Consider the following 10,424-nt stretch of genomic DNA (forward strand, 5'->3'; position numbering starts at 1 on the left):
AGAATATTTTGTTTATATGTATTTTATTTTATTGTTTATAAAGCTGCCTTGCTTTTCTATGATTAAAGAAATTCACTGCCATATCTATAACATAACTGTCAGTCTCTTTTATTGATTCTTCTGTTGATCATTTAACTTTATTTAGGTTATTTCCCCATTGAGCTTCACAGATCTCTATGCAGATGACTCACATCTTCATATTCAATTCCCCTTCTCCCCCAGAGCTTCAGTCCCTGTCACATATTAACCTATTGAATATCTAAAACTAGATGTTAGAGAGACATCTCAACATGAAAACATTTTTTCCCCCTAAAACCTACCAGCCTTCCAAATTTTCCTAGATCTTTTGGAGACACTACCTTTCCTCCAGTCTCCCTAGACTATTAGTTTTCAAATCTTACTGCTTCTGTCTTCATAACATCTCTTCTATCTGGCTCCTTTTGTCTTTTCCCAGTCTTAGTTCAGTCATCATTATTCCTTGCTTGATTCACTGCAATGACCATATATGAGATGGGAAATTTCATATATGCTGTCAAATCCAATAATGTGTACAGTGGGGTTTTTTTTAATCTACTTTTTTTTCTTAGTTTTTGCAAGGCAGTGGGGTTAAGTGACTTGCTCAAGGTCAGACAGCTTGGTAATCATTTTTGTGTCTGAGACTGGATTTGAACTCAAAACCTCCTGACTCCAGGGTGGTGCCCTATCCACTGTACCACCTAGCTGCCCCAATCTACTTTTTCTAACCTTTAGTTTGAGGAAATTCTCAATGGGGTGAGGTTAGAGGGAAAGTGAGATTTAGAAATAAATGTGGAAGATGGCAGCGTAAAGGCAGCATTTCCCAGGAACTCCTCCCCCCCAAAACTGCTAAAGCCAACAAATTATGACTAGCCAAAATTTAGAGGGGCAGAACCCACAGAAAGACTGAGTGAAACATTTTCCCAGTCCAAGATAACTTGGAGGTTCGCGAGAAAGGTATATTTTACTGAGACTGGAGGTTGGAAAAAACCTGGTCGCAGCACAACCTGGGAACAGCTTGAAGGGGCAGGGAGATAATTCTGCTACACCAGAATGAGTGTGGAGAGAGGAGCACTGGCCGCAGAATCTGCAATGAGTCTGGAGAAATGAGCCTGTATTAGCAAAGCCCACAAACAATAAAGGCGTCAGGGAAAACTGCAGAAATTTCTCTGTTCAGGGCAGCTAGCTGGCACAGTGGATAGAGCACCAGCCCTGGAGTCAGGAGTACCTGAGTTCAAATCTGGCCTGAGACACTTAATAATTACGTAGCTGTGTGGCCTTGGGCAAGCCATTTAACCCCATTGCCTTGTAAAAACCTAAAAAAAAAACACCCCAAGAACCAGAACTTTCCCTGCTCTCCCTTGGGGTAGGACTCTGCAGCTAGCCCACACTCAGATTCAGGTTGCAGTTTGGGCTTCCATACTAAGTAGCCAAGCAGGAGCCCTCCTCACAGCTCCAGGGAAGAGGGAAACGGAGGAGGATCATCTACACATCAAAGCACAGGCAAGGATTGCAATACGAGCCCCAAAGGGGGCGGTCACATGGTGCGAAGCCCAGTGTGCCGCCTGCACTCCATCTGCTGACCGGCCTGAGATGGAGGCAGCCCTGGAGCAGCACCTCGAGGACACGATGAAGAACCCATCCATCGTCGGCGGCCTGTGCATGGACTCGCAGGGACTGAACCTGGGCTGCCGTGGAACCCTGTCAGATGAACATGCCGGGGTGATCTCTGTCCTAGCCCAACAAGCAGCCAAATTAACCTCTGACCCAACAGACATTCCTGTAGTCTGTCTGGAATCAGGCAATGGGAATATAATGATCCAGAAACATGATGGCATCACCATGGCAGTGCACAAAATAGCATCTTGATCTCTCAGATCTAGTTCCCAGATAATTGCAGAACTCCAACAAATCTTTTCATCTCATTTCTCTTTTCTTGCTCCACTTTTAAGTGCCACTACTTAGGCTAGCCATTAAATGTAATACTTGCTTCTTTCCTATTTATTATTTTTAAAGTTATCTTTGGTAAGCACTTAGTGAGAAAGAGTAAAAATGTTTTAAGGGGCCTGTCAATTCAAATTGTTCATTGGGTATGCTCAATAAATATAGCTGGAGAAAAGCAATGAGCTTTTCCTAAATTGTATTAAAAAAAAAAGCACAGGCAAGAGAACATAAGACCTTGGAGAAATAAAGGTCCCAGTGGAGTGTCCCCCCACAAAAAAAAAACCCAAATCCTTGGAAGTGCTGCAAATTGGTCTTGGGCTGAGGAAATGAATAAACAACAGAAAAAGAAGAATCTGACCATAGAGAATTACTTTAGTTCCATGGAAGATCAAAACACATACTCAGATGATGACAAAATTGAAGCTTCCATATCCCAAAACCTCCAAGAGAAATAGAAAATGGGCTCAGGCTATGGATGAGCTCAAAAAAGTTTGAAAAGCAATTAAGGGAAATGGAGGAAAAATTGGGAGGAGAAATGAGAGTGATGCAGAAAAATCATGAAAACCAACAGCTTAGTGAAAGAAATACAAAATAATACTGAAGAAAATAATATGTTAAAAACCAGTTTAGGCCTAATGGAAAAAGCAAACATTTGGGGAACATTTGGATACATTTGGTCCTAGAGTTGTAATTCCTGAGTTCAAATTCTGTCTCAAATACTACCTTAATGACTGCTCAACTCTAAATTGAGGGGTTTGAATTAGATGGTCTCTAGGTTTCTATCCTTCTGAGCCTATCAGTACTATGAGTCATCGAATTGCAGTAAGTTCAAAAAGAACACTGCATGTCATGTAAGAATTACAGGCATTCTATATCAGGTTTAAAGTTGGGAAATTTTCCAAGCCTAAAAAGATGGTACTCTTTACAGAAGAGTGTGCGTGATTTTGTACATTAGTGCAAAAGAACTGTGGCCTATTTGACCTTGACAGCCTTTTATGTAATATAGGTGAATAGCTGTCTTATAATAGAACAGCTGGCCCACATGTGACATGGATAGATTGATCCTTGGAATCTTGCTCATCTCATCTCTGAAAACACCTTAATTGAATTTTTGTGGAGAGTAGGAGGGCTGTGGCTATTGGGGGGTGGGGTGAAGTTGGGAGAGAGGATAGCTGTGGTCATGTAGGCTGGATTTATACCAGAAATATGGGATTTGTTCAATATTGTAAAAACTATCAATAAGATATGTAACATATAACAAAAATCATATGAATAGAAATGTAGAAAAGGCTTTTTGTCAAGATATGGAGTAGTTATAACTAAGATCCTAGAAATGAATAAGTGAACCTTTCCTTAATATAAATAATATCTGTCTAAAACCAAAAACCAGCATTCTATATAATGACAGAGAGAAAGTTCTAATAAGATCATGGATAAAGTACATCATCATCACCTCTATTTGATACAGTGCTAAAATGCTAGTTATAACCACAAGACATGAAAAAGAAATTAAGGAAATAAACAAAGGAAATAATTGCTTTTTTGCAAATGATAATGTGAGGTTTCTTAACTTGTATGATGGAACCCTTTTGGAAGTTTTTGGCAGTCATATGAGCCTCTTTTCAGAATATGTTTAAATGCATAAAATGTATTGGATTACAAAGGAGTTAAATTTATCCTGTATATATCTTATTTATACACAGTTGTTATGTCATCTCTTCCAATTGGCTATGAGTTCCTTGAAATCAAGATCTATTTTTAGCTTCATATCTGCCATGTAAAGCACAGTTAATGACGCATAGCAGTTACTCAATGCTTGTTGATTTGGCCAAAGGGTTAGTTTGTAGAGCTAGAGGGACTGGGAGTACAAAAATTCAGGAATCTTAAGGGAAATAATGGGGCTGGGGGACAAAAAGGGGAAAAGAATCTGGCCCTGCAAAGGTACAGTTATCAAAACTATTTGATAATGATTTAATAATAAAAGGTGTGATCAATGAAGTGATTAGTAGGTCTAAAATACATGGAAGAAAATAAAGTAACATAGTGATGGACAAATCTCAAAACCCCAGTTGCTAGATGAAAGACTATTTGACAAACCCTGCCAGGCCAACTAGAAAGTTGACTAGCAAGAATTAGGTTTAGACCAATATTGCATATCATGTATGGGTACAAGATTTGGGTATTTTTAAAAAATCCTTTAGGGTATTGCTTTAGAGAAGCAAGGAAAAAGATCTTTAACAATGATAAGAGTTCCTGCCTAAAAACAGAATAGAGAAAATCATGGAAGATAAAAGTTTATTACGAAAAAATTAAAAAGTTGCATACAAATAAAACCACTATTAGAATTAGGAGGGAAATAAGTAACTGAAAAAGAAAAAGAGAAAGTAATTTTTTGTTAATTGGAAAAAAATGAAAAAGACACAATGTTAGACACAATAGAAAGTTCAATGTAGAAACAGGAATCCTATTTTCGCTTGGATGTGGAAATTATCAGAGCAGAACTACTCAACTCCTTATTTTTCCTGCATCAAATAGAATTATCTTCAAATTAGTACAGAGTTAAAATAGTTGAGATAACTGAAACTCAAGGTAAGTAGGGTTATGGTATAAACATGAATAATTGCCCTCAGTTTGTATTTGACTTAGCCAACTACAAGCATCTATCTTACTTGGTAGCATGGAATCATAAAATTCCAGGCTTGGAGCTGGGCTTATTCAAGAGACAGTAACTGGCAGAACCAGGATTTGAATACAGGTCCTTGTACTCCAAGTCAACCCCTTTTTATTTATGTGAAACTTACAGGAGGAGGAAAAGTGATATTTTCATAGGAGTGTCTCAGAAAACTGATAAAAGCCAGCACTGCTTTATAAAAATCAAGTTTGTCAAACTCACTTTATTTCCTTTTTTGACAGGTTTATTAGGCTAATAATCAAGCGATTACAATAGATGCTACTTATTTCAATTTTATTTTTTAATTGTTTTTCTTTTTTAATATCATTTTTCATTACCTGTCCTTTAATTCTTATGCGACAAAGTCATTGATCATGTCTGAAGGTATTTTGCTTCTGTAGTACGAGAGCTCCCTGCTCCCTTAATTCTTGTCCCTGCTTCATCTCCCTCAGCTTGAACTCAAGGGTATGGGATAGTTTTTATCTTTCTTTGTGTCCTTACCACTTAAGGAATGTGCATCAATAAATTCTAAGCGGTAAAATTTCCATATATAACAAAATATTTATAGCAGCATTTTTTAAGTAACCAGAAACTTGAAATCAGATTGATTTCATCTTAATTAGGGAAGGCTAGACAAACTGTCATATATGAATATAAATATATTTACATGGTAATGAACCATAAGAAACAACAATTTTCTTAATAATATAGTGGTATCACTAAGGTCAAACACTTCATCTTTCTAGCATAGTTCCAAATTATCTTTCAGAAAGTTTGGATCAATTCACATCTACTGTTTTAATGTGACTTTCCTGAGTTCCTTGATTAATGATTATTTTCAAATTTAATCATGTTTGTCAAGAGTGGTGAAATCTCAAGATTTTTTAAAATGTACATTTAATAGTAGTAATAATAACTAACATTACCACATGCCAGCCACTCAGCTCTTAGATACATTTCACAATTACCATTTCATTTGGTCTCCACAAAAACACTGGGAACTGGATTCTTATATTTCCCATTTTACAGATGCAGAAACTGAGGCAGAAGTTATTGTCCAGGATCAAAGAGCTAGTTAGTGTCTGAAGGTAATTTGATCTCAGGTCTTATTGACTTGAGGACTAGGGCCATATCTATTGAGCAACCCAGCTGCCATTACCACTAGTGAGTTAGAGCATTTTTGTGTGGTTGTTAACCATTTGTATGTTATTTTTTTAAAAAACTTCATATCTGTTGATCACGTATCTTATTGGAGAATGGCTTTTTATATATAAATAAAATGAATTCCCTATATTCTTGGACATTAGACCTTTAACAGGACTATTTGATATGAAGATTCCTCCTCCCAAAGGTTTATTATTCTAGTCAACTGAATTTCTTTGTTCAAAAGCTTTTTAGCTTTACATATTTAAATATGCCAATGATCATGTTTCAGCACGAATTGTTTCCAAAATCATAAATATGATACTTATGTTTTTCTAATGTGGCCTCTTAGATTAAGGTTGTTAATTCATGAAGCTTTTTGGTGTATGGTGTAAGATGTTGATCAAAACCCAGTTTCTGTCAGTTTTCCCAGGAGCTCTTCTTGAACAGAGATTTCTTCCTTCAGTGGTTTGTGTTCTTGAGTTGATTGAGCCCAAGGTTATGTGTTTCTGAGTCGTTCTGAATCTTTCTTAATCTTAGAGTCTTATTCTCTATTTTTTTCAAGCATCAATAAATAGTTTTGATGCATACTATTTTATAATATAGTTTGAGACAGGTAGTGTGATGTTGTAGTAAGAGAGGGAACAATTCAAGGATGTTCAGATATTGCCACTAGTACAGTGGCTCTAGGCCAATTGATTAACCTTTCAGTGCCAATGGACAATCTTTAAAATTACAAATTGCTGAGCAGGAGTCAATCTACCATGGTAGAAGAGTTGCCCACTTCCAACATCAGTTCTGCCTTCCCAACCTCTCTTGATGTTTACTCTCACAGCCTCAATACTAGTGCATGCCTTACACCCTACTTCACAATTGTTTCAAACTGGGCCAGTGATGACACAAAAAGTGTTTGTGATCTTTCCCCACAGTGCCATTAATCTGTCCCAAAGGCAAGGGCAAATTAATGTTCACCCTGAACAACTATTTGCTGCAAACCATATAGAGTACAGGATTTGAAGAGTAGAGGCAGCTTATAAAACAAAGCATAGTAGAAGGAGAGAGGAGAATCTAAGTTTAGTGGATGCACTGAAGAGAAGGCACAAAAGTGGAGGATTAGAAAGCAAAAGTGTATATGCAGTTAGAGGCTGAGAGGGCAAATGAATTTCTGCAAAAGGAAAAGAAGTTCCTGCAGGCCAGCAGAATTCCACCACATACAGGAAACTCTAGATCTCATTTGGCCTGTGAGCATCAATCTTCCCACCAGTCTCTTAAAGTTTCAAAATGGTTGACATTAAGTGCACAAGAGCAGTAAGTACCACTAGTTTTTCCTTTTAAAGAAAGGATGCCAGGTTGTAGATTTATTTTCTTCTCTCTTCCCTTTGGAAGGGCAATTATTTCTCCAATTTGAAATAACCAAGCTTTGGGACTTTTAGAGAAACTGTTGTCTTTCTGGAGAGAAAAAAGTGGGAAATAACTTTTGTGAAGTTAAGAAAGTCTAGAATTGTACTTTTATTGTTATATTTCTAATCTTAGCTTTTTCAGGGACACTTAGATTATTAAGTGACTTGCCTAGGGTCACACAACTTATATATGTAAGAGGCAGGTCTTGAACACAAATCAACCACATTATGTCTTCTCAGGAATATATTTCAACCAGCTAATGAAATGCCCTAACTATTAACTAAACAAATTATTATGCCTCTTAGACCATTACCAGATAAGGAACCATTTAAAGATTTTTTTCTTTTGAAAAACTTTTAAACAGTACCTGTTTTTTTTTTCATTGGTGTGGGTAGCTGTAAAATGAAAGGGTTGTACTAGATGGCTTCTGGGGTGGGGGTGGGGCTCTTTCTTTAAATATATCATTCTGTGTTCCTGAGAAGGAATTTCTTCTTTGTACCAAAGACATATAACTCAGTTTTCAATGTATAATGAATGAAGCAATTATTAAATTCTCACTATGTGCTAAGTACTGGTTTTAGAAAAATGAACCAGTCCCTATTTTCCTGAGATAACATAAAGGGTTTTATCTGTAAATCCCACGATCCTTAGGATATAGTAACAGAGAATATTAATGTTGCTTTTTAAATGTTATTTCCACTGATCAAATCATAATTCTGAAGTTGCACCATTTGACAGTTCCAAAGACTATAATAAAAAAAAATTTGACTTAAAAGACTTTTCCCTTAGTTTGGTTCCACCTTATTTTTCTAGGTTAGCCTGGGTCAAAAATACTCAAGACCCTCGGATTGCCATGGGTCCCCGATCCCCTATGGAGAAAAAGATATTGGTAAGCAAATCACCATGTAATTTTGAGCCTACCAGAAGAATAAATAATGGATTAAAAAAACTGGAGGTCCAAATGAAACTTCTAATTGGAAGTTTCTTCTGGCTGTTCTTTCCAGCTACTTGTAAAGTATGATATTATTTTGCAAATTTTTCACATATGATCATTCAAACATTTTTGGAATTTAATTTTTTTTTGGGGGGGGGAGAGAATTCCCTATTGATTTCTGTTGTTGTCAAAGACCAATAAGCCTAAGAGCTATACTTGGTAGTGAAGTGTGAGCATAAAGATTCTTACACTAACATAAAAAATACCTCCTATAGCAATTGCAGGAAAACACTCTGATCCTAGCATTTTCCATAGAAAGCAAATATTTAAAATATATTTTCTGGATAAAATTCTTCATTGTAAATTTTGTACTTTACTTTGACAGAGTTTAGGTGGCATACATAGTGCAGCTGCACAAAAATTTTTAGCTAAAAAATATCAAGAGGAATTTGAAGCCATCCGTCAATTCAGGACTTCATCATTGGACTACCAGCTCAGCCAAATGGCAGATTATTATTATTACTCCAAGAAACAAGATAAAATTATGGAGGAACCCCTGGAATGTATTTCTATACAATTGCCTGACCTAGGCAAAAAACTAGAAGAAGAAACGAGATGGGCACCAAAAAAATGGGACTATTTAGTAAATGAGAGAGAACTAAAGCAGATAGCAAAGCATATTTATAGAACAAAACTTGCTAGAAACCTTGGAAACAAAGCATATATTCTATACCCTCATGAAATCCCAAGGAAAAAATTTCCTCCCAGAATTTGGACAGCAGAAAATAAAGAGGATAAGGACATTTTGAAAAAACCTAAAACAAGAGAGCAGATGAGAGAATTGGAGGCAAAGCAAATCAGAGAACATCAAAAGCGCATGATACATGGGAGAAAGGTTATGCAAAGTTATAAGGAAAGACGTTTTTATGGCATCCCGAGGGATATTCCTCTAGTTCCAAAACCTGAAGTGAAGAAAGAGCAAATAAAATTATATGAATGGGTTGCTGCTTATCCACTTCTCCAACTTCGTCATGGAAAAAGGTTGGAAATACGTATTCTTATTGAAAAATCAAAGTTGAAAGAGGAGAAACAAGAGGAAGATAGAATGAAACTGCCAGTTGGTGCAGAATTTTTGAAAATACCACCATTTTTGAAGACTAAAATAAGCAAAATTAATTAAACTTGTTATATTTATAAGATCAGGCATTAAATATTTTGGATGAAAATATTTTTTGTGGCTTTTAAAACTAGAAACTACATCTCTAAATAATATCTCTATAAAATCAAATTATAAAGGGAGGAAAAAGAAGAAAAAAGTTCAGTTCTTCCCCTTGGTGGAGGTGAGCATAGATAAGATTATAGTCCAAAGCTCTTAAACCTCTGAATAGGCAGGATGGGAGAATTTTAAAAATTGCTTTGATTAGCAAAGATAGGCTTAAAAACACACTCTTTCTCAAAGGGTTGGTTAGGGGATAAAAAAAAAAGAATGATAATTTAGGGAAAGCATTAGAAGAATTAACTAATTAAGCTTGCTATAGGGTTCACAAATTAAATGATGAAAAGGGTACCTGAAAAAAGCTCACATTCTAATGAAGTCCATGATTTAAATATATGCCAAATAGATATAAGATGAATAATAGGAAGTGGTTAAATACATAGTAGTTGGGCAGGAAGGGCAGTAGTGGGGTGATAGAGATGGAGAATCAAGAAGGAAGGTAGTGAGGGAGCTGTAGCTTGAAGGAAAAGCATAATTTTATGGGGCAGAGGAGAGGAGGGATGAAAGGATGGTTAGTACAAAGTCAAGGAGACAGGAAATAGAGGATGATGAGTAAAAATGATTGAAAAGACCACTTTATCTGTATTGCATTGTGAGGAAAGGTTAATATAACAACTGGAAGGAGAAGTTGGGGATAGGTTATAATAATCTTTAAAAGTTTAGATACAATAATGAATTGTCAATGGAGTTTAGTGAATAGGGTAATGACTGAAATTTGTGCTTAAGGAACATTAGTATGGAGGACATGCTGGGGTGGGGATAAAGTTGAGGGAGAACAGGTAAGAGGCCATTACAACAAAAGCAAGAGTTAATGAGGGACTTGAACTCAGGTGGTAAAATGAAAAACTTATGAAGGAAAAAAAAAGGTAAGCTATGGCAATGGATGGATGTGGTGAGGACAAAAAACCCCTATGTCACCAGAAGTATAGTGGTACATTTAAGAGAAATGGGAAGTTTAGAAGAGTTTAAAGGGAAAGATAAATTCATCTTAGAGTTGTTTCTGGTACATCCAGTTTGAAATAAATGTTTGAATCTTTTAC

General features: G+C 36.2%; 1 protein-coding gene and 1 pseudogene across 1 annotated transcript; both read left to right on the plus strand.

The window, feature by feature from the left end:
• The first annotated feature begins 136 nt into the window (after positions 1-136).
• On the plus strand, positions 137-3,036 carry LOC141521198 (ragulator complex protein LAMTOR5 pseudogene; annotated as a pseudogene).
• A 3,390-nt stretch (positions 3,037-6,426) lies between these two features.
• LOC141519943 (uncharacterized) lies at positions 6,427-9,320 on the plus strand. Its single transcript, XM_074231887.1, has 3 exons — positions 6,427-7,081; positions 7,988-8,063; positions 8,494-9,320. Exons 1-3 carry the CDS (start codon positions 6,906-6,908, stop codon positions 9,286-9,288), a joined length of 1,047 nt encoding a protein of 348 aa, XP_074087988.1. The 5' UTR covers positions 6,427-6,905; the 3' UTR covers positions 9,289-9,320.
• The last annotated feature ends 1,104 nt before the right edge of the window (positions 9,321-10,424 follow it).

Source organism: Macrotis lagotis, chromosome 4 (assembly GCF_037893015.1).
Source record: "Macrotis lagotis isolate mMagLag1 chromosome 4, bilby.v1.9.chrom.fasta, whole genome shotgun sequence".
NCBI classification, from domain to species: domain Eukaryota; kingdom Metazoa; phylum Chordata; class Mammalia; order Peramelemorphia; family Peramelidae; genus Macrotis; species Macrotis lagotis.